We start from the raw sequence: 24,168 nt of genomic DNA, 5'->3' as shown, positions 1-24,168 counted from the left end.
AGTATTGGTGCTAATATAAATCTGGTGGATCTGATCTGTGCATTATAACTCGGCAGATTGATAGTGTTGTGTCTGCATTTGACTACCTGAAAAGACCCCTCAGCTCAATGAGGAAATAAAGAGGGTATGCCCACTTCATTTGTCTCACTCAGACCACTGAAGCTTCATATTAGCTTTAGCTAAGCAGAAAGAACAAGCATTGTGACTAATAAACGTATTGAGATGAGAAAACGTAGCCTTTAAGAAAGAAAGACAGGACGGTCAGATGGAAGGAGTGGAAGTGGGGGTGAGGGTGAGGGGAGTAGGTGGAAAATCCTTGCAGGGGGGGAAAGATGGAGGCAGGGAGGAGCTGACACCTTGACGGATTGATTGAGATCGCCCAATACACGGTGTTGCCTCCAGCCCAGATTAGCAAGAGGTCTGGGTCAGCACAATCTCTGCGTGTTAGATAACTCTCCTGCCTCGCAGCCGTGGCTTGATGCTGCACCTCAACATCACAATATTTTACCGCATATCTCCAAAACTCACATCTCAAGATTTGAGAACGGTGCTCGTGTGTGTGTGTGCCTGCACGATAGGGAGAGACAGACTGTGGGGCCCAGTATCCATGGCAACCCCAGCCAGGTGCACTGGTTCATATGCGATTCAGGTAATTCAACCTATGATGAAAAGCATGCATATAAGGTCAGTGGTATTCAAATGCGCAGCATTTTTTTTCCCCCCTCCGTATTCATATTCAGCCTCTCTCTGGACGCTGCCACGCGGCCTCCTGCGAGCCCATGTGAGCTGACATCTCCCACAATGCCCCGCTTGAGTGGCAGGTGTGATATTTCCACCCTGTTTGATTGAGGACTGCATTTAAAATTTGTCTGCAATGTTGACAGAATATATCAGGCGTGTTATTAATACACTCAATATCGCAGAAGACATGCCTGACACGGAGGGGGGCTTGTTACACGTGCCGCCTCGGATCATGATTTGGATAGGGTCATTACTTTTCACACGACTGTGGTTAAAAAACACACACGGAAAGAGGAAGGAAAGATAAACGGAGTGAAACAGAAAGAAGAAGAGATGAAAATAGAGAAAGGCAAAAAAAAGTGGGGAAATAGTGAGTGTCATAGGGCTTGCTGTCGATGGGGTTTTGGAGGCTTGTGTTAAGCCAGGGGCTTTGACAGCTGGGTTTAAGGAGAAAGGAAAGGGCTATGGATTGGAGTCAGGTCTCTACTTCATATTCTGAAGATTAAACTCCTATCCTCCTCCTCCTCCTCCACCACCATTTTGGACGTCTGTGGCATCATTCTGCTGTTTGTGGGTGTTTCAGCAGTGATTTACAGCCAGGGCCGTCGCTGCAGAGAGCTCTGGAAAAAAAAGAAAAAAAAAAAAACTTGCAATCAGATATTCCACACCAGAGCTCAGCAGCATTAGCAGTCAGAATCAGAAATTTGCTTTAATCACCGGGCGCACTGACCACGTCGATATGCACTCAGAGAACGAGATGGCGGTGTGATAAAGAAGTGAATAATGCAAGGATGGTCTGATTGTGTTTGTGCACTCATGGCTACATTTAAATGTATTTATACAAAACGCTGAGCTGAAAAGATTAGCAGATCCACATAAAATTAATTAGCAACTATTTTAATAATTGAACGGCAATAAAAAAAACACATTTTCCATGCCATTTTCAAAATGCCACAAAAATCACAAATTAGAGCTTCTGAAGTGTGAATATATGCTGGTTTTCGGTCTCTTACAATCGGAAATATGTTTCTGTTATTTCTCCGCATCTGTCAGAGTGCTAACTGTATGTGGAAAACAATGATAAACATGTGCAACATTCGTACAAACTGCAGCCTAATTTCCACAGAAAGACTGCAAATGATCTGAGTGTGCACAGCTTGCACCACTAAAATGCACACTGAGTGATAACTAATGAAACCTCTCCTCCCATGTAGGGATGCAGGCTAATTATGGTTTGCTAGGGCTATCCTAGCTGGTGGTCATTATTAAGGGAAATCAATGTCCAATCAAGTCACCGACAGGGACTCAGAAGCAGATACGAATGCTGCTTCGTGATAAATAGTTATTATAATTGCAATGGGAGTTTTTAGTGATGAATAGGTGGCTGCATGGTTCATTATCAGTGCTTCACTTTGACTGGAAAAGTGCTTCTTTTTTCTTCTTTTTTTTTGTTGGCAGATCCTATTCAGCCAGTTTTTATAGAGGACACAAGATTGGTTTTGTCCATGCCGGTGTAGTCAATCACTCAATAGGTGAAGATGGGTATGTTTGACATCTGTGTGTCTGTGCGTGTGTGTACTAAGAGACCTCCGGAATGACCTCGCACATAGAGATGATGGTCATAAATTGGTCTGAAGTCTCATTTTCCCTGCAGGATTTTGACCAGCTGCCACAGCTTAGAACCCATTTCACTCCTGCAGCCTCAAGTCCTCACACACACAGTGACGGAGTTAATGAGTACATTTTATGGCCAGATTCGACAACCAAGGAGAAGCAAATGAAATGGGAATCATGAGGGCTGTAAATAGTACATAATCAGGGACACAGGGCTGGAGCCGACTGGTTTCTCAATGAAATCACAATGTGGTTTGGTGGTACAAAGCCACTATCACAGTTGGGATTAATGTAATTCATAGATAACTGATCATATCAGGCTGGGATGAAAGAAACGTGCCTTAACAGAACACAACCGGGCACTGCTGCCTGTCACGGTGGGAAGAACTAAAGGCCTTTGCTGCCACCTTGTGTAAAACATGAGCAATGCAGCCCATGCATCAAAACCAACGTGCCTTACATTTACTGAAAATGTAAGTTTAATTGGTGTAGAGGTAATAAATAGGACTAATAGTACAAATGTTAAATGAAATATTACATTTCAAAGACAAATGAGCGCATGATCATTATGAAAATGTCACCGCAGTTATGACGGTAAACGGTGCCAGAAAAATCTGTTCTGAGTTTAATATTGTCTGTAATTTCATATTGTGTTCGTTTATGTGTAAACCTGAATATTAAATCAGATAAAATGCTAAAATAGATATAAGCTGTTTGTGAGACATCTCGTGATAAGGTGTCTTATCTTTTAAAAATGTGTTAGTTATAATTACACAACCCGACGCATGCTCAGAAAAAGTCTAAGACGTTGAGCAGTTTCCTCGGCAGTGTCCGTGATTTTCCATCGTTTCCTCGGCAGCCTTCGGGATTTTCCGGCCCTCTCCGGCTTCACTCGCGTCCTGTCGATAGAGCTGATTTTCTCTGTCGTCGTCTCCCTCGTCCTCCTCTCCGTGTTGTTGTTCTCGGTGACGCGACGGAGGTGTAGCCTGACGCGGTCTCTTACGTGTCGGTCTGAATAAAAGTGGAGCTCCGTAGACCCGGGAGTGACGAAGCGAGTCTGTGTTGGTAAGAGGATACGCATCCGATGTTTGCTAAACAGATAGATGGCTGCCCAGAGAAGTTATTTGCGCCTGATATCCGCACAAAGCCAACAAAGAGATCATGGCGGCCGTGTTGCAGAGGCTCACAAAATGAGTCAGTCTCTGCAAGTCTCGCTGGGTCGCAACACCAACAGAGACATAACGTTAGGTATTAATATGGAAGTGGGCTTAATTTTTTTTTCTTTTAACAAACAGTCGAGAAATAAGTCACAGAAGCAATTAGCCATGTGTCGCCTTTTCATGCCAACATTGTGTTTAACTGATATATACCCAACAAACTCGTTAGTGAAAGTGGGGTCTCCTAGTTGCAACAAAACTGGCATACATGCAGACATTTCCCTCCAAAGGGGCTTAAAACTAGCAGCCTAATGTTATTAATTAGTCAGTGCAATATTGTTTTCGACTACAGCTGAATGCTATATCAAAGCGAAAGACTGCGACACGAGCTGTTAAAAACTGGGGGGGAAAGCGTGGAAATAGCCCTGCTAAATGTTGAATTAATGGTTGCTAACTGTGCTAACAGTCAATGCTTTCCTACTAGTTCGTTAGCATGCTAACAAGCAGTGGAGCGCGTACTGCGCAAGCTAGCTACATGCTAACGATAAGGCGGCAACAACTACCGAGGAGTTAGCGTTAGCCCTGGAGCGTTTATGGGAAGTGCGAGCATAGTTACACTGTGGCAGCATGTTTATAATCTCTGTTTTAAGGTTGTGTTGCCATGTTTTGAGTATCCTATCTGCTACATGCCCTTAAATAATTGTAGTCGGAAAAATGCTCGGTCTCTTCAAGAAATCTCATTTACGATGTTTTTCTAAATGAATTTTATGCTAGCATGTCAAGCTAAGCCACACCCTCCTTCAGAGTATCAACAAGCACTGTGTTTCAGACAAAACCTGCAGCGTGTGCTGTGCGCCGTGGACCACTTTCTCACTGTTTGTGCCTCACAGTTCTATTTTAAGCATGGTGATACATGTACAATCAAGCAGCTTCTTACTTTTTGCAGATTTTAAATGACCATGGAGGCTGGTGCAGACACACAGCAAAGTGGTGAAACGGCTGTCTCGGAGTCTGAGGCCCAGCAGATGACCCTGGCCCAGGTAGATCCTGTACTCACTTTTAATTTACATGATGCAAAACAAGTTGCATGATTGCTACTGCTGATAACTGTTCACAACCTTGCATACAGTTAGTGTATGATCATGGGTTGCAGGCATCCATAGCAGCAGCCCAGGTGTCCTCCAGTAGTCCCACAGTCACCCTTGTGCAGTTACCGAATGGTCAGACAGTCCAGGTGCACGGGGTGATCCAAGCTGCCCAGCCCTCTGTCATCCAGTCCCCACAAGTCCAGACTGTACAGGTGAGAGAATGCACATAATAGTCACTGAATGCTTCATCACTACATACTTGCAATGAGACGCCCCTTTAAAATGTTTTATTTGACTGATATTGTTTGAGTCAGCCGTTGAAACAAAGGTGTGTGCATTTGTTTATTTGTTTTTTTGCAGATTTCGACTGTTGCTGAGAGTGAGGACTCTCAGGAGTCTGTAGACAGCGTTACGGATTCTCAGAAGAGGAGAGAGATCCTGTCCAGACGACCTTCTTATAGGTTTGTGTGACATCTTATCACACACATATTAGTCAGCTTTCTAGAATCATCACTTAGGTACTCAATGATGTAGTGCTTTGAACTGTACAGACATTTTCCCATAACCTTTTGCCTGCATCTCATATCTTAGTTGCAGCTGTTTCCAAGGCATAAGGCTGCAGTTTCAGTGAGCAGGAGAGAGCATTTGTATAATCGTAACAGGTTGTTTCGAACATTTGCTAACATATCTGTGATTGTCCCCCTCTGCAGGAAGATCCTAAATGACTTGTCGTCAGATGTTCCAGCGGTGCCTCGAATTGAGGAAGAAAAGTCAGAGGATGACTCAGCTCCTGCCATCACCACAGTCACCATGCCCACTCCCATCTATCAGACCAGCAGCGGCCAGTACAGTGAGTACTTTTTGATACTGGAAGGAAGAACTACAGGAAGTTCTGCGTTGTTGCAACATGTCGGATTTCCTGCTATCAAGCTGTTGCCTTTTGCTTGTTATATTATGTTGTTTCATGTGCAGAGACAGTGCTGTGCTGCACAGAGGGATTTAACATGAAGCGAGTTTAACAAATAGGAAATTAGTTGCTCCATTTAGCTGTGCTTACATTGTATACAGTAGAAAAATATCGATGTAGTGTCTGTGACAATCAACGTGGTCAGGAGATGACGTTTAGAAACTTGGATTTCTGCTTTCTTGCCGCTGCTTCTTGCACTGCGGTTTCCATGTCTGATGCGCTGGATTTGCAGAACGTTGTTGATTCTCATTTACGACAATGTTGCTCTTGACATTGTTCCTCTGCAGTTGCCATTACCCAGGGTGGGGCCATCCAGCTGGCCAATAACGGCACAGATGGAGTGCAGGGCCTGCAGACACTGACCATGGCCAACGCTGCTGCAGCACAGCCTGGTGCCACCATCCTGCAGTACGCCCAGACCAGCGACGGGCAGCAGATCCTCGTGCCCAGCAACCAAGTGGTTGTACAAGGTGGGAAAATGATTCAGCAAAATGCTTCCTGCTCTAATTGGTAAAGTTTCACATGAATTTGTTAGAATTTTTGAAAAACCTACTGTGTTTGCCCGTCTTTGTCAGCCGCCTCTGGTGATGTCCAGGCCTATCAGATCCGCACAGCCCCCACCAGCGCCATCACTCCCGGGGTGGTCATGGCGACTTCGCCTGCACTGGGCACAGGAGGAGGCACGGAGGAAGTCACACGCAAAAGAGAGGTCCGGCTTATGAAAAACAGGTATGTGTATTATGGGATTTTAATCCTTTTTTAGAAATACAAGTGGCTTGGCTGAAGTAGTGAGGTGTAGTATGCACACACTCACACGTGGTCTTCATGTCACGCAGGGAGGCAGCCCGCGAGTGTCGCAGGAAGAAGAAGGAGTATGTCAAGTGTCTGGAGAACCGTGTGGCTGTGCTGGAGAACCAGAACAAAACCCTCATCGAGGAACTCAAAGCCCTCAAAGACTTGTACTGCCACAAATCCGAGTAGAAACGTCACCAAACGCCTGCTGGGGACTCGACAGGTGTCCGTCTGTCCCCGTGTACAGAGACTCAGCACAGAGCCATGCATCTGGATGCCACTCCCCCTTTTCTACTCTTTTGCTTTCTTCTTAAAAAAAAAAAAAAAACTGCTGAAAAATCTGTAAAGTGACTCACCAGGAGTATACAAAAAAACACGCCACCTCCCACTTCAGCGATTTGAAATTGCGATTCTGTTCCCATCAGTTTGCCATGAGAGGGCGAGGCAACGTTCAGGGCGGGTGTCAGCTGCACAGGGTCCTTGTGGTGAAGCTATAGAACAGACGATGACGCAGTTCCCGTTTTGAAGTCACCGAGGGGAAGCATTCCAGTCACTGGTGCCTGGACGAACTGGGCAACATCACCAGCAACGAGGAAACCGCTCAAGTACCATCACCACTACCGACAGAACTTTTTACAGCCTAATCTTCCAGAGACACTTGGATCGTTTGGAGAGGTTACCTTCGTGTGCAACATTTGTAATTGTAACTGCACTCTTGCATTAACTTCTGTTACTTACTAATGCTTTGGACTGTAGATGGGCTGTATCATGGACATTTTATCTTTTAGCTATGTTTCGGTTTACTATGTATTGCTTGCATAATGCCATAGACTTTTTTAAAAAAAAACTTTCATTTACTTTGCCTTGATACGACATGAACAGCGAAGCTCATCATTACGTTGGGTTCTAAAATGGTTTTCATGTTAATTGCAGCTTTAAAAATACACAAGAGGATAGTTGAAATCTCTCCGGTGGAACGTTCAGTTATGGTTGCAAATCTTGGAGGGTTTATTGGGTCTCTGATGCATGTTCCCAGTCATATTACTAAGGCTCATTGTTTTTGATTTCTACCAATCTTTACAAAAACATCCTCTGACATATAAAAGAAGCAGACAAATTTTGTTGCCTGCTGCACACCATAGTTTACAATAAATTGGGTCCCCCATCTGTGGCATAATATGCCTTCAGTGATTGGAATTCCTCAGAAAATTGGAATAAAATGCACGAGCTGCTGCTCTTGCATCAATTCACGTCAGCAAAAAATAGGAGTGTTTGTGCCGAAAGTGGTCTTCCTCCATATTTTTGTAACATGGATTTTTCAATCCACTTATTTTATTGAATTATTTAATTGACGGATCCTTTTTGAATAAAAAAAAAATAACGAGCCTTACTTGGAATGAAAGAAATACCTTGTTTACATATTTGTAAACAGATTTTGGAGACATGGCTCCTGTCCATCTTTGAGCATGTTTCCACCTTTTTGTTACTGGGAAAGTTTGTTCAGCTAAGACAGTTCCTGCATTTGGACGTAGATGAGTATAAGATACCCGTGTGTCTACCAGGAGCTGGATGAATTGGCATCAGCACGGGCCATCTCCAAATTCTGTTTTATAGGATTACAAAGTGGCATGCGCACTTTCCTTGCATATACAATCCTTCCACATTTCACATTAACAGGAAAATCTCACAGGCTGCCACTGCTAGCTGAGCTGCTGCAAGGACTGTACACGAGTTACACCGCTAACCTGTAATCGATTACAACGCGTCCACCAGTGTTTTGTTTAGTGATCAATGAGACATCATCATTTGATTAGACATTATTAGCTGTTTGGAGCGCAAAGTACCAACTCCATTGCACCTATCAGACACCCTGCAAAAGGATTGTAAAGTGCAACCAAATCAAAAAGAATGGCTTCACAGTGAACAAAATGGATATTTTCCTGGTAATAGAATGCCATATTGTATTATTTTAGGTATTTTGACATAGTATGCTTTTTTATTTTGCTGTTCATTAATTTTGTATTCACAATTTCTAAGTGTCAGCACCAACTTGTATAATACAGTGCATTATGTTAGAGCTATTGAAATATTACATTTTTGGCAGCTGTTAATAAATGTGTTTCTGGTAATCTTTGATTTTTAAACATTTTATTTGATTCTGATGCAAAAAAAACTGGAAATTATTACAAAGAGGAAGGAAGTCACCCAAAGGGAACTGACTCGTTAGGTTGTCACAAATCCCTTGAAGGTGGCAGTTTCCAAGACTTATACACCCGGATGTCCCTCTGTTTGTCATAGTGGACCTCTTGGACTGTAAACCGCTGCCTCAGCATGCTCAGAAAGTCTGTGTCTCTCTTGTAGCGAATCTTGCAGGCCAGCAGCACCACGGTGGTGTCCGAGCACAGGTGCTCCAGAGTCCGCAGTAATGGCTCAAAAGTGTCCTCCAGGTAAACAATGTCCGCTCCCAGCACCACGTCGAATCCCCCGGCTGGGTAACGATCAAGGCCCTCGCCCCAGGTCAGCTCGGACACGACCACTGATCCCTGGGAGTGTGGAGGCAGGTTTGCCTCCACGTTGGTGGAGAGGAAGTCCAGGGCAGGCTCCCTGTCAGTGATGGTCACTTTGGCACCTGGAAAGGTCAAGAATATAACACATGTCTATGTTTAATACCTTGAAATGCATTGAATTTGAATTTTCCCACTCACAACTCTTGGATAGGGATGATAAACTCACCCAACAGGGCTGCCACAATGCCCACCAGTCCAGTGCCAGCTCCCAGTTCAATAGCCGCCTTCCCCTTTAACTCCACCTTCCCCAGCTCCAGGTACATACACATGACCACTGCCTGGAAAACAGACGCCATATGCATTCAATTAAATAAGTAGCAATGAATGACGAACAGTTGGCACCAATAGTATCACTTACCGCATCCCACACGACTGCTGCCACCCCGAGCTTTTTCCAGTCCTGGGCCAGACGGAGGTCGTGGTTGGCGAACCGAAACTGTGCTGATGAATTGTGGAGTTTGGACAGTGCGGGTAACGTGTTCTCCACATACGGAACAAGGGCCATGCTGTAAAAGAGCAGAAAACATTAGGTATTCATATTTTAGACGTCTGTCACTGTGCGCATGCGCGGTGTGGTTCTTCTATGAATTTCTTTTAGGGCAGCTGGTTGAGTTACCGGTGCATTACTGCCATCTTGTGGGGCATAGTGTCTCTTTCAGTGTCAAACCATTCTTTTAAATGGTGCATTCTCCAGATTATCACACATCAAACATATCACATTTTCTGCCCCATCTCTGCGGAACTAGCTATGCTGTAGTTTTGTTTCAATAAACATATTAGCGTAATGGACAGAGCCCATTCAGGCGCCTCTGCGTAAAACATCCCCAGCCCACTCTTGACGCATCAGTGAGTAAATCAGCCAATCATGTAACAGTTTAACAGAAACTGACCAATAGTAAAGCCTGGTTCCATCATGGGCGTGTCTACGAAGGTTTTTCTCAACGGCTGTGTTTTCTCCATAATTGAGGGGGCGGGACCTGCATATGAATCTGCCCCTGGGACTGTAACTTCAACAGCACATAGCAGCAATACAGTTTCCGCTTCAGTTGCGTTCCTGCACTCAAAATAAAAGCTTGGAAATTAGCTTCTGATAGTTGGCACGGAGGTTTTATATAAGACTCGTAACTTCCCACTGTGAGGTGAAATCAAACAAAAACAACATAATATGTGCATTAAACAAATTCCAAATACAAAAATCGAAAAGTGGCACGAAAATAGACTGAAGTAAAGTGCAAGTACGTTAATTTCTTTTACTTCAGTACTTAAAGAAATATATGTACTTAGTTATGTTCCATCATTGGTTGTGATGCATGTTGTATTCGATTCATTAAATGACCAGTGCTCATGATTACAGTGCAAATCATGATTATTATATAAAAGAATTTGACTTCACTACATGAAGTTCACAATGAAGACTTATAGTTTGAAAGGCAATAGCCGGAAGTTCCCTCTGAACTGAACTGCTTCGGCTGATTTGACAGCCAAGACGTGTCCTGCAAATGCGACGAGATGCGAGCTAACATTGGCCATCGCTTTAAAAAAACATTACTCGCTACCTTTCCGCTTCTTTAGCTACCTCTGGAGTTTTTTTTCCCAGTTTGTGAATGTGTACGCTAGTCCGCTAGAGAAGCCTTAAATCGTGACAGAGACTTGAACCGCAGTGAAAATGGATTGATCCATGCTGCCAGGAGTGGTCTGAGGCGCGGAAGCTAGCGTTAGCCGGCTAGCCATGGAGGGAGACGGAGGAGCTCGTGACTTTGCCTTGTTATCCTCTGTTCCGTAAAATGACTTGATTTTGTTACCCACCGTCCAAAACTGTTCAGTCCACGCATGTAATTTTTCCTCAAGTGCGCCAGTGCTATGCTGCGCACACGCCCTGAAAATGTCAGCTGCCCTGCACATCGCGCAGAAACCCAGTTGGCTTCTCCTCCATAGATCCCATTTAACAGCCAGATTTTTCACCTTGCAGCCAAACACACCAGCTCGACTGGTCCCTGAGGTACTAAACTAAAGATAGATCGTTGTAAAGATTTAAATGTAGGCTTTTATCTCGGACAGACCTTAGTTAAGATTTACAGCTACCCCTTTAAAGACTCAGATTAAACTTCGCGTAAGTTGCAGACTCCCTGCGGCCCAGTTAGACTCGTAGGTGATCCCTCCTCACTTGTATGGGAAACGGTAGCAGGACTGCTGCAGGTCAACGATGGGAGGCTCGGTGTCTTGCTGCATCTCTCCCGGGGAGAGTCCAAAGATCCACAGGAGGGAGGTGGAGCTGGAGGAGTGTCCCATCACCACCACCGAGGACGTGAGCGAAGACACGGGGACGTACCTGCAGCACATCAGCGACAGGGAGCTCCCGGACGGTGAGGCTCACACCTGCAGCGTCTGCATCATGTTCCACAGATTTGACCATTTCAAGCTGATTTGTAATGACTCATATTTTAGCCCTAAATCACAGCAAAATACAGAGAATGGAGACTCTTGGGACAAACATGTCCTGTGTAGACATATTTTAGTGCTGTGCCATGTCCCCCCCCTTACTTTCATCCTTGCTTCTTGCAGAACTGGCCCAAGAGGCCAACCCATCAGACCACCCCAGAGCCAGCACCCTCTTCCTCAACAAGTCACAGACTGACGGTCAGTGTTTCTCATTCGGGATCATTTGATTTTTTTATGTATTCATTTTTTAAAACTCACTGTTTTCTCCTCATTTCAGTGCGCGAGAAAAGGAAAAGCAACTACCTGAATCACGTGAGTGTTTGTGAGGATTTGTGCCTTAGATGATGACCCAAATCTTCTGTGTTAAACTTTGATCTCCTCTCCAGCAGATGTCCCCGGGGCTCCTGACCAAAAAGTACAGCTCCTGCTCGACGATATACATCGACGACAGCACCGTCAGCCAGCCCAACCTCAAGAGCACCATCAAATGGTGAGTGACTCCGCCTCCGCCTCCTGCAGGTCTTCAGAGGAACAGACTGGGCAGCCACCTCTGCTTCCAGTCAGTAGTGTTGACAAATCAAGCGTGCAGCAGACGTGATCTCATCTGTCAGTACAGCTGCAGAAGGCGAGCGGATGCTAATGCAACATACTTTTTGCTGCAAAAGACTAAAATCCCATCCAGTGGTTCACTGTTTGTCTGTCTTGTGTCGATGTTTCTCTGTTCCAGCGTCGCTTTGGCCATATACTATCACATAAAAAACAGGTAGGAAACGTTTGAAGTACTCTCACAGATTTCACAACATTAGTTACAGGCCTGTTGGCATCTTAGCGGCCTGCGGAGGCCTTCAGTGTTTAACGTTGGCTCGTCGTGTTCCGCCCCTGCAGAGATTCCAACCGCTCGCTGGACATATTCGACGAGAAGAAGCACCCTCTGTCGGTGAGCTGATGTCTTTGATTGCATGAGGCAGCCATGTTTGCTGTTCACTCTGTGCCGATTGGCCGCTGACGAGCACCCCTCTGCCCAACAGCGAGAAAAGGTTCCGGATGACTACTCCGTGGTGGACCCGGAACACAAACTCATCTACCGCTTCATACGGACGCTGTTCAGCTCGGCGCAGCTCACGGCGGAGTGCGCCATCGTCACTCTGGTAAGTTTACAACAGCAGATTTATATTTCAAGAGTCTGATGGAGGTAATATAAATCCACAAACACCAGCTCTTATCAAATAACAGTCACTTGGACCGCTTATGTCGTCCGCCATTGCTGTGATGTGTGCACATGTCTCGCCTGGGCGTTAGGTCTACCTGGAAAGGCTGCTGACGTACGCCGAGATGGACATCTGTCCTTGCAACTGGAAGCGAATTGTTCTTGGTGCCATCCTGCTGGCCTCCAAGGTGTGGGATGACCAGGCAGTGTGGAACGTGGACTACTGCCAGATCCTCAAAGACATCACCGTGGAGGACATGTGAGTAAGGTCGCTGGACAGAAAGCCAGCTCGGTGTTGCCTGTCCTTAAAAATGTGGAACCGACTGCCTGCTTTGTCCCATGTTCTGCAGGAATGAGATGGAGCGTCACTTCCTGGAGCTGCTCCAGTTCAACATCAACGTCCCAGCCAGCGTCTACGCCAAGTATTACTTCGACCTGCGCTCGCTGGCCGACGACAACAACCTCAGCTTCCCTCTGGAGCCGCTGAGCAACAAGCGGGCCCAGAAGCTGGAGGTGAGTTCGGGCAGGGCTGCATCGTGCGTGAAAATGCCCACGTTCAGATTTATTTTCACTGATTCGGTGCTAACAGTTTCTGTGCTCATGCTTTCGCATCCAGGCCATCTCCAGGCTGTGCGAGGACAAGTACAAGGACCTGAGTAAAGCTGCTATGAGGAGGTCCATCAGCGCAGACAACCTGGTTGGCATCAAGAACTCCCAGGCCGTGCTGTCTTAATCTGCGACAGCCACGTCAGGGTGGAGCGGCGGGCTCGGGGTGAAGCTGCAGAATGCGACGCAACATGGAAGAAATCACACGAGAGTTGATTTGATGTTTCCAAAGTAGATTAAAACCAGTAACTAAAAAGTTCTGCTTAAAATGTTAAATGCCGACGTGAAGGAGGAAGGAAAGAGCAGAAGTTTACTGGTCGATATCTCTAGAATATAACGAATCCAGTCTCTGTGTGGTCATTACAAAGAACTTCAGCTATCTGCCTTCAAAGCATGGTCATTTGGTGACATATTTTTGCAGATTGTGAGATTTTTTTCAAGTGCTGGACGTGTAACTTTGGAAGGAATCCACATGAAAATGCTTCCTGAAACCGCACAAATCGACCTCATCGTATTTTTTTTTTTTTTTTTGTTATTTTTTCATTTTTTTCTTTTTAACATCAGCCGACCTTTTGGGGGAGTCATTTCTCTGGCCTCGGCCCCCCTCCTCTCCACCAGCTGTTGCCCCACTCCTTTATTCACACGATGACAAACGGTCTTGAACTACCCTGTGGTGTAGTTCTGCACACGGACAAAGAGTAGACTTTGTTTTGCTTACTATGTAGGCCCCTATAGCTGTGAAACGTACGAGACTTTATTTAATTCAAATAAATTTCAGTCGCTGTTCAAAGTCGAGGCTGCTTAGGTGGGAAAACGTGTCGTGGTGCTTTTTGTCTTGCTGGAAGCCATGATGAACTCAACAATGAACTGGTTCCACTATGAGATGAGATTGCATGAGAAGTTCAGTATATTGTGAAACAGAGCTTTCTCTATAAAAGTAGTCAAACACCATGGATGTAGCTTCATATTATTCAATTTATTTAACATTCCCATTGAAATAATCAGTAAATTAGATCTTTACTCAGCTAGACATTATTAAGTTCCAACATACAGCCGTGCATGACTTCCTGCCTCCTCAATGTCCTTCTGGTGTGTACAAGCTATAAACCTTCCACTGCGCTCCACACTGCAGTAGTAACCGTCCAGCGGGGAGAAATTGCCTCGAAGTTCAGCTTCTTTCCGAGCAAAAACACGGCTTGACCTTTGCTGGGCAAGCATTGCTTGAAGAGAGAGGAGAGGAAAGGATATGAGCTGAAAGAAAGCAGGTCGATTCAGGTACAGAGAGACCGAGAGCACTGGGAAATGTAGACGGTGGATATAAATCGGGGTTGACATTTCTCAAAAAGAATATGGATTCATGCATTTATTCCAGCTGCACACACACAACCTCCTCCAACGAAGCTCCCAGGCTGCAGGTGCTCATTTAGACCTAGCTGCTGGCCTCATGGGGGCGCTAGATAGCTAATATTCCAAACAGAAGCCCCATTGCCGCAAGAGGCTCTCTTATCCAAAATGCTCACATGACTCCCACTGCAGGCTCATGATCTACTTGACCATGAAAATTGCACAAATCGGGCCCTGAGCCAGATCTGCCGTTTGGCCTGGACGGAGCAGTTCAGGGCTGGTGCCGCCACGCCCGGAGCTGCTGACCAGCTCAGACCTGGCTGCTTCTTCGCAGTGATAAAAGTGGTTCAATCCACGGTGCCATGACACCATGTGAGAATAAGTGGCAGTTGTGCCTTTAAGTGAATGCCCTTTGTGCAGTTCTAACCTAATTAAATGACACACAAACAAAAGCAACATTAGCATATTGAGTGCAGGGAGAGCAGCGACGGCCCATTCACTCCCACTGAAGATGGAAATATTTAAAAATGCCCAAAAGTCCAAAGTTACTTTCTCGAAAAGGTTATTTAATAGGTGCAAGGACAGATGCTAATGGGACAGGAACAATATGTACATTTGTGTATTTATGCAGAAATATGCATTGAAAAACACAAAGAACAGCTCAAACAGAAGCGTATCTTAATGCAAGTGATCATCCACGTGTTGCCGGCCTTCATTCTGATCCAGTTGCCAAGTAACATCAGCATCACGCGCCTTATCTGACACTGATCGCTTTTTTTTTCAGAGGTTGCACGTTTCTTCAAGTTCAACCAGTGGATGACACATCATCATTGTGATGCAAACTGGATTTTGGTCTCCCTGTAGGTGCTGCTGGCATTGAGTAATAAAACTTTGAACACACTCAAGTAGAAGGGTTTTTCTCCACCAGAATATCTTTTTGCAGATGACGATATGATATAAAATATAAATATATAAAACACAATTGAACCACAGCATGAAGCCTTACCCTCGTGCAAGTGCAATAAAAACTGATAACATTACCACAGAAACTAAATATTTGCATGTTTTCTGTAATAGTATGCAGGCGTTGTCCAAAAAAAGGCAATTTACCATGTATTTATTTACATAAATAGATTTCTAGTGATGAAGTCTAAATTTAAGCCATCTATATTCATATTCAAAGGATCTGTACCTATATTTTCATGGCATTGACTATATTGATCACTTCAAAATGTGTGTAATATCCCGATTAGCACTGAAATCAGAACCTAAATAACACTGAAGTGGACTATTGGCATGGTCAGAATTCCATTGGCTATTTGAAACGTCAGTCATCCGCAAACTCAGTTGTGATTGGCTGGATCCTCACATTTCATGTATGGCCTGCTAATTTGAAAGGAGAGAGCATCTTTTTGTGGATTGCTGTCATGTTTTGGACAAAATGTTTTTGCTGCAGTGGATCGTGTGGACCTTTGTCGATGTTACTAGACCGTTTTTTGTCTTTATCAAGTTTTATCAATCACCGAGAGATAAAAGGGGTGAGTTGCATCAATGTTGCGTTAGTTTTAAAACCAGTTGTTTATCTGCCATTGGTGTTTGCTGTGCCTCCTGTTAAGATTATATCTTGAAATGGTTTTGCATCAATCAATTCAGGGAAATCTTAGCTTATATAATATGAGAGTAAATGTTATGTTTGTATAAACAGATGGCAGGAAAAATAAACTAATTCTCCAGCCCACTGTGGACCGCATTGCACAGATCTGTACATTGCGTCGTTTTGTCCTATGGCCAATGAACGCCACATATTCATTTGCCGTGGCATCGCGACCTCAGCACGGTCAATACCTGCAATATTCACATTCACATTGGACTCAATTGGCTGCAGAGTGAGCTTTCATGGAGGGTTATTGCTGATCCACATTCAGTGAGGCTTCCAACAGCAAACCAGTGGGCTCCTGTGCGATGCGTTTAAAATCAATGAACACACCTCTCCTTTCCCAGGAAGTGGACATGCTTGTGTTTGGGCCCCCATCTGTCATAACAACTTTTTGCATATTGGCCATCTGCTGCTGCCATGGGTTCATGTATCATGCAGCGCTCAGGGTGAGTATGGCTCTTCGGCGTGATAACCACAGAGCCAGCCGCAGTGTAGGATTCCTCTTTTTAATGCTTTTGCTGCAGCTGCCACCGAACACTTCTTTTGTCATCCTCAGAGTAAGAGGAAAGAAAAGGCTCCATCGTGATGTTGCAACTCATAATCATACCTTCATGCATCAGTGCAGCTTTCCTTCTCGTCTGGGGTGTGTTGTGACTTGAATGCAGCGTTTCCCTCAGATACACGTTTAAACCTATTTGTTGGATCTACTTCATGGTTTGTATGACTTATATTATAAATGTGTCTAGCTTTATTTATTGTACATTATCATGCTCTGAATGCAGCACTGATCTTATCTTCAATCTGCCATGTTGTCACAGGTTGTGCATGACTTCTGCAATATGAAAACAGACAGGAAGTATGCTGCAAGGAGGGTACTGGCCTTGAAGGACAGGGAGGAAGAAAAGTGGCTCGTGGGAAGAGGTATTGTACCTTTAATCACCTCCGATTCATTTAGCTTTTATTTGAATCAAAAACCCCAGAGTGTAACTTTGTATGCAGCTACTTTGGTCCTGACTGAAATATCTCAACAACTATTGGACAGACTGCCATCAGATTTTATGAAGACATTCATGGTCCCCAGGTAATGAATCCCACTGATGCTGGTGATCCCCTGACTGGCCATTTTTTTAACATCTGACACAAAACTTTCAGCAAGTTTGACTTTGAGGCGAATGCAAATCTCTGCAATGCTGGAATGGAAGCATTTTTTCCCCCCTACCTCTATTTGGCAACAGTTCACCTTGAATTTGAAAAGCCTTTTCAGCGAAAAACCACCTCTTAGATTCACCTGGAGTAATGCATGCAAAGTTATATCATACATCCGAAATCTACCCTGAATAATACATACAAGGTATTTGGTGCATAAGAATTAGCATTTCATCTGTGAGGGATGCACGATTTTACTGACTTTTACTGGCATTTTTTATGCGTTGCCTTTGAGAGCGTCTGTTGTTTTTGAAATTGGGAAGAAACCACCCACAATGAGAACATTAAGTGAAGAAGTTTGACTTAACAAGACGAGCAAGTTTTACTCCAACCTGCTGTAAACCACACCTACATCTACTGTGGTACGTCAAACATACTTGTTATGTTGCAGAAGTGCTCCGTCTCTCTGTCTTCGACCCCAAAATAATTTAAAATATCTTGTTCCCTCTTTTGCTAACCTCTAATACTTTAAAGTAGTGTACATCCTCGGGGAGTATTTTACCTCAGTGTCCTTTCTTTCCCCTTTTTCCAACTGAACCAAACTGAGAGGCTGCTTGTTGCAGTAGTACCCATTTGTGACCACAGGGAGGCAGTGTTGCAGTGTTTTAAGACATCTGGCTTGACTGCAGGTGTGAGATTTGTCCATGTGTTAATGCGACATCCTCCCGACTGTCCCGAGCTGTGGTGCAGCTTGCTTGTACCGCTGCCAGGCTGGAGGATGGAGACAGACACAAACAGGCCTGTTTCATCCAAGCTCTTCGGAGGAAGACTCAAACCCTGATGGTGATGAATTAATGAGCATGATGTAGCGCTGAATTGACATGTTAGGTGTTACCTTAAGTCAGTGTTTCTCAATTCCGGTCCTCAAGGACCCATGCCCTGCATGTTTTAGATGTTTCCCTCCTCCACCACGCCTGATTCAAATGATCAGCTCGTCATCAAGCTCTGCAGTGGCCTGATAACGAGCCACTCATTTGAATCAGGTGTGTTGGAGCAGGAACCATCTAAAACATGCAGGGCAGGGGGGTCCAAGGACTGGAATTGAGAAACACTGCCTTAGTAAAAGAAATATTGTACTTGAAGGTGACGTGTGTTGGAGTAAAATGACATGATGGAAACTTACTTGAGTGTAAGTTTGTTTATGAGAAAATGGGATCTCTGTACAATGTGTGTGCCACCCTCAGTGTGTTAAACAGCTGAGTCGTGTAAAGCTCGTATCAGTGGAGGGACATGAAAACTGTAATAATCTGAAATGAATAGTGTGTGTGTGCGTGTATGCCTGTGACTGTGTGTGTGTGTATCCTGTCGGGATCACAGTGCCAGTGCAGCTTCATTAATCTCTCAGCATCATGGGACTTGTCTGAACTCTAAAAGAGGGCTGGAGAGAACAAGCTGCCCCCCCGGGGAGTCACTCCGTTTACCCTCCACACACTCAGGTCACTCCTCATATCACACACTCTTCAACTATACAATGTCAAACCCTCCACTAGGCCTGAACACACAGAGCCGCCCCCGCCGCTGCAGCTGATCTGCGCAGAGTGTGTGTGATGGGCCTGTTTGTGTGTGCATATTTGTGTTTGTCCATGCATGAAGAGTGGTAGAAGGTGAGAGGTGCATATTGGACAGTGAGACTTTTTAAGCAGTATGTGGGTCATACTGAATGTGCTGCATGATGTCTTCAAGTAGCAAATGGCAAAACTGTGCCACGATGTATCATAAATATTCATTTCCCCTCTGTAATGCAAAGGAAAGCACATGTACTGATTACATTACGAAACATACTACTAGAAATATCTCGAGACTCTCATGCGGGTGAGATGAACGCTGTATGGTTAGTGAAACAGATTAGAGTCAGACCATGAGGATTTGCCTTTTAATAAAATTCGGATGTCTTTCGATGTCACCCTGCTCTGGAAAAATAGGATATGATTTACTCTTTTACGGCTTTGAACATGATGGCTGGAAACGTGGGATTCAGAGGAATGCATCAGCAGCTGTCGTACTCCTGGAATCAGTCATGATCCAATCAAATCTAATCAAATCACCAGTTTTCCTTCCCTCTCAGAGCGCTGCACTCTGCACCACAGAATCGTCCCGATTCACCACAAAAGCTTCTCCCAACAGAAAAGTGGTTTTCCCTGTGTGGAAGATGAATGAGAAAATAAACGGCACTTATAATTCAATTAGCCTGGGAGGGCGCGAACGCGCTTGGCTTCCACGCTGCTCTGATCCACCAGCTCGTCCCTGGAAAGGCACCTCCACGCTTCTCACTTGGTGTGTGTACTGACAGTTTTGTTGAGTGACATCACTTTCACCATAGTCACATTTCATTAAAATGGAAAGTGCTGTTCGTCATTTTCCCTGCTTCAGAAATTTGAATCAAAGAAAAACTTGCCAACAAACTGTACTGGATGATCCCCAGGAGAAGAGTTGAGCAGGATGTCCCTGAATTTGACCCAACTGTGCTTTGCAACATAGTGCAGTGCAACCACAAATCCTGTTTCAGCAACTCTTGGGCGACACTGCAGAAACCTCCACAATCAGGTTTTTCTACTGCCTGCATTGGTACCAAACATTGGCATTGGACATACATTGCAAGGTGCAAAATGGTCCACTATGGACCAAGAATATTGGGCTTTGCTTCAGGTAGATGTCTTCATGGGTCGACTTGAGTTCTAGAAACCATGACCCGACAAGTCAGGGCGCAAATCATTTGGTCTGACTGGCTCTCGGTGGGTCCTGTTCTGTTGCCGGAGGTGTTGGTCCGTGTGTCAGTGTGTATGGACACACTTATCGACCCTGAATATGCGGTATGTCATACGATGTCGCAGGTGTTTTTTGAGGCGAGACGGCGAGTGTGAACTGTTAGGTTCTGGGGAAAATGACGTGTATTGCCAGCTTTATTGATAGTGGCAGCTTGTCAATATTCCTATTGCTGCTGCCACTGCTGGTGTTCTCCCTCCGCCTGACTGTCCTCAGGCCTCTTTTGGATCGGGTCACTTTTTCAATAAATTCATTTCCACAGGTTGAGGTAGGGTGGATCTTCCACTGGGTGACAGTTTTAGATGCTTTGTTTCTGCACAGCAGTGTTTGTAGGAGGTGTAGCACACCACAAAATGACACCAAACATATGCCAGTGCGTCACCACCTGAACAGCCAATTCAAAAAGCAAAAACAAAAATGTCGTCCAGCTCCTGCCATCTCATGGCACAGCTTTCATGTCAACTTCGCCACCCCACTGGTGCTACTGCTGAGCTGGCACAAAAATGGTGGTTGACTGCTGCTGGTTCAGCTCTCCTCTAATGAGCTTGGTGTAAGATTTAAACCTTGTTTTGCACCCCTGGCTCCTGGCGTCTGGGAAAATAATACGACGACAGCCAGTCTGTCCGTGTTAAACCAGACATTAGGCAGATGCCAGCAGCCAACTTGGTCCAAAGAGAGCCAAATGCACTGTGACCTTTAATGGGAGTGAGGGTGGGTGGAGCTGGGGCTTCCTGAACCTCACTGTGGGCTTCGACATTAAGCCAGGAGGCAAAGGACACTAGTTGAGATGTTACACGGACCTCCACGATTGAAAATGTTCCACATGACTGAGCTGCTGTGCTGTGCTAAGAGTCAACAATCCTTTTCACTGTCGCTCTCATCAGAAACACAATACTGCAATATCCACAGACTTGTTTCCATTTGCACAGCAAATGAGAAAATGTTGGCGGTGCTGATGACTGATATTTATTTTCTGCAGGCTTTCTGGTGCAATTTGCGCAGAGCGTACAGTATGCAGCCATGCAGTGTGCTGTTGCAGAAATGTACTCTGATGGTAGAACATTTTGGAGTCAGAAGAATTGAACTTCCCTTTTTCTTCAGCTAGACATACATTTGTATATGACCAAAAAAATTGTCTTGGATTAAGCCAGTTCACCTCAAAGGTTAATTTGCACTGAGGGTCATGATGGTCCTGTCAGAATTATAATCAGCATTAAATGATAATGTGACCTTGCCTTTAGACAAATGTTCTTCTTTTAGTATGAGGTCAAGCTGCGGCCCTGCTGATCTGTGATCTTTGGAGTAATCATGGCTGCTGAAGTGCCTTCAGGAATTTTTGCTGCTGTCTTGTTCCAGTATCAGATGACGTCCCAGCTGAACAGGAGGTGCGAACAGGCGGCTGTGGAGGAGGATGTTCGTAAGGCTTGGGAAGAGGCTGAGGCCCCGCGGTCCCCTGGTGACCGACGGAGCCTGTGTTTTAATGTTCCTCTCCGCGCTGTGATCAGCAGATGCATCAGAGTGATGATGACTCGCTGAGTAGAACAAAACTGTTTAATGGGCTAGAGGCTCGGCTGCTGTGCAGCGCTGGCACAGAACAGAGAGGGCAGGTGAGGGGGGGTGAGGGGTGTGTGCGTTTGTGTACTTGAGAGCCGTAATCAGAAGGAGCTCCACAGAGTTTACAGATCAAAACCAGTTCATTCCACATTGAGGGTCCAATGAAGCCTGTGAAAATACTTTTCCTATGTTTTACTAAAGTTCCTTCATAATTTCTCCTCAGCTTGGACTTGATACTAACTAAACTAAATAACGTGGGTGTCTAACAAACAATTCTGTCGAGTAGCATTCAAGCAACAACCTTCTTTGGAGGAACTCATGACAGCGAGTGAAGATCTTGAATTAAGCTAATTTGCATTGGAGACAGGTGTGATTGTCTTCTACACTTGCATCTCTGTGAGGCTGTGCTTCGGCAAAACAGTGTTTTAGCTGAATGCTGACATCAGCATGCTGGTATGCATTCGGCAACAATGCTAACATGCTGATATTGCAGGCAGATATTTGCTAATTAGCACTTAGGACAGCTGAGGCTAATTAAAGTGATTTGTTTTGAAATACACAAAACATGAGTGAACGAAGTCTAACTTTGACCTGCGATGGTCTTGACATTTCACTAAAAACAAAAAGGAAAAGTCAGGGGATCACCAAAGTCAGCTGTCCCTATCCTCATGGGGCCGTGGATGTCTGGGCCAATCAGGGGCCACTGATGGCTTTGGGAAAACCCTAAAACTGACTGCAACCCAGTATCAAAGCCACAGTGGATCTAACGTTGACCTTCATGAGCAACTGACTGTACAATAGCCTGATTCCACAGCCAAGAGACTGTAATAAAGCTAATGGAGCAAAAGAGTGTAGAGGGAATGGGGGGAGGAGACCAGGAGACGGTGATGCATAGCTTCCCTGTACAGTCTCCTTTGTGAGGCGTATAGATTGCATGTATGTGACATCTCATCGTACACGTCTGGTTTTTCACGAGCTCTCCGGCTTCTCTGGTGCTCTGCTCCTCTCCCACTCCGTCGTCTTTCATGTCTGCATAATCCTCTTTTGTATGACTTGTTCATACTCTCCTCTTTTTAATCGGGATAATTAGGCTTCAACTTCTCCAGCGCCATTCCTTTCTGCCTAAATAACGCTCCTGTTGTAGAAGGAAACTCATCAAAAAATTGAAGGTTGAGGGCAATGAGGTGGACGTTTAGGACCCATGATGCTTCACATTGTCCACTGGAAAATGACTTGATAATACCAATATGTGTATTTATTTAATGCAGTTTTAACACTGCAAATCATATGTTTATGTCACAAATCATTCCAAAATGTCAATGTGTGTGCGCCCAGTCGCTTTGTCTCCTGCCTCTTTGCTTCTCTTGTTCTCCAAAGCCTAAAAATATCTCTTCCCATTTTCCCCCTTTCACTTGTTTCAAGAAAAGAAAAAAAAAAAATACTCAGCACTCAGTGAAAGGACTTAAAGACAGACATTTTTTGCAGTGCGGCATTGCCAAACACTTATGCTGCTCAGTAGCTGCAGTAACAGTTAACAGGATTAGGCATGGCTTATATAAACATCTCCCATGGCAACAGCGCGCCAGCGCCAGGCGAAGGCAGGGAGAGGAGCCGTCACCGGAAAACATCATCATCGACGTGGTCAGCTGAGCGTCAGCTGCCTTCGGTGCATGATGTTGACGGCCATGTGTTTCCTGTGCTCGCAATATGTGTTAGCACGCCCTTTAGCTCGCTATTGAGCGTTAAAAATCTTGTTTTACACTCAACCGCCATCAATTTTGCTCACTAATTCTGCAAATTGAGGCATTTCTATTAAATATTTGATGGGTTTTTGTGCAGTTTTGTAAAATTCATCCCTTCGGTGTGGCGAGCCAAATCCAAAACTGCAGCACGAACGCTCTTTGGATGTTTATGTCTGTACAGTGTCTGTGTCTGTGTTTGTGTTTGTCAGTGTTTTGTGGCCTGCCACTGTAGTGACAGTTTGGCAGCGACGCCTGAAGTTGCGTCCCGTTGGATATACTAGGCCTTTAGAACGGTTCATTTCCCATAATTCCCTCAGGAGAGACACATTGCTCACTGCCTCTCAAGGCTTCGGCTCTGAAGGAGAGTCGAGGTCTCTTAGTCTCTCGGTGGTTCCCTCGAAATGTCTCTGCTCGTATCTGCCATTTTCTGTCTGCGAAAGAGGTCAGGTTTGCCGGAGCTTTTAAGGAGACAGAGGAGAATTTGGCATTTTCACTTCTTATGTGGCCTGCATAGCGCTGTGCTAAATGTTCACCCAGTGTAAGAGTGCGACTGGCTTTTCAGACAGTGGATAGCAACTCAGAGCAGACATGTTTGAAATGAAAGTTGAAAATTCACCTCAGGGTTTGCATGAATCCTTAAACCGCAATTCAAGCTTGAATGCAATAACGACATATATGCACACATTTACCCTTGCAGCCACGCAAAGGGGTGATACAGTGCTAA

The 24,168-nt window shown here is 44.9% G+C and overlaps 3 protein-coding genes across 6 annotated transcripts; 2 read left to right on the top strand and 1 right to left on the bottom strand.

Annotated features, from left to right (window-relative positions):
* The first annotated feature begins 3,278 nt into the window (after positions 1–3,278).
* On the top strand, positions 3,279–8,495 carry LOC139327714 (cyclic AMP-responsive element-binding protein 1). 3 transcript variants are annotated; one of them, XM_070957642.1, is made up of 8 exons: positions 3,279–3,420; positions 4,459–4,552; positions 4,666–4,812; positions 4,961–5,061; positions 5,311–5,450; positions 5,855–6,037; positions 6,143–6,296; positions 6,404–8,495. In XM_070957642.1, exons 2-8 carry the CDS (start codon positions 4,466–4,468, stop codon positions 6,546–6,548), a joined length of 957 nt encoding a protein of 318 aa, XP_070813743.1. In that variant the 5' UTR covers positions 3,279–3,420; positions 4,459–4,465; the 3' UTR covers positions 6,549–8,495. The 3 variants fall into 3 exon arrangements, with proteins under 3 accessions (XP_070813743.1, XP_070813745.1, XP_070813744.1); XM_070957644.1 differs by having other exon boundaries at positions 3,387–3,603; XM_070957643.1 differs by lacking the exon at positions 3,279–3,420 and having other exon boundaries at positions 4,085–4,552.
* mettl21a (methyltransferase 21A, HSPA lysine) lies at positions 8,340–9,505 on the bottom strand. Its single transcript, XM_070957645.1, has 3 exons — positions 9,285–9,505; positions 9,093–9,204; positions 8,340–8,988 (listed from the first exon to the last, which is right to left on the bottom strand). The coding sequence occupies exons 1-3, from the start codon at positions 9,429–9,431 to the stop codon at positions 8,591–8,593; spliced, it is 657 nt and encodes a 218-aa protein (XP_070813746.1). The 5' UTR covers positions 9,432–9,505; the 3' UTR covers positions 8,340–8,590.
* Positions 9,506–10,378: 873 nt separating this feature from the next.
* LOC139327854 (cyclin-Y-like protein 1) lies at positions 10,379–15,425 on the top strand. Of its 2 annotated transcripts, none has more exons than XM_070957863.1 (10): positions 10,379–11,289; positions 11,489–11,563; positions 11,643–11,677; positions 11,755–11,855; positions 12,093–12,128; positions 12,251–12,302; positions 12,394–12,513; positions 12,665–12,831; positions 12,923–13,085; positions 13,189–15,425. In XM_070957863.1, the coding sequence occupies exons 1-10, from the start codon at positions 11,130–11,132 to the stop codon at positions 13,303–13,305; spliced, it is 1,026 nt and encodes a 341-aa protein (XP_070813964.1). In that variant the 5' UTR covers positions 10,379–11,129; the 3' UTR covers positions 13,306–15,425. The 2 variants fall into 2 exon arrangements, with proteins under 2 accessions (XP_070813964.1, XP_070813963.1); XM_070957862.1 differs by having other exon boundaries at positions 10,384–11,289; positions 11,752–11,855; positions 13,189–15,416.
* Positions 15,426–24,168: the final 8,743 nt, after the last annotated feature.

The sequence above is a fragment of the Chaetodon trifascialis genome, chromosome 24 (assembly GCF_039877785.1).
Source record: "Chaetodon trifascialis isolate fChaTrf1 chromosome 24, fChaTrf1.hap1, whole genome shotgun sequence".
Taxonomy (NCBI): Eukaryota; Metazoa; Chordata; class Actinopteri; order Chaetodontiformes; family Chaetodontidae; genus Chaetodon; species Chaetodon trifascialis.
Note: the sequence above shows the minus strand (reverse complement) of the source record. Positions and strands in the feature narration are given on the sequence as shown.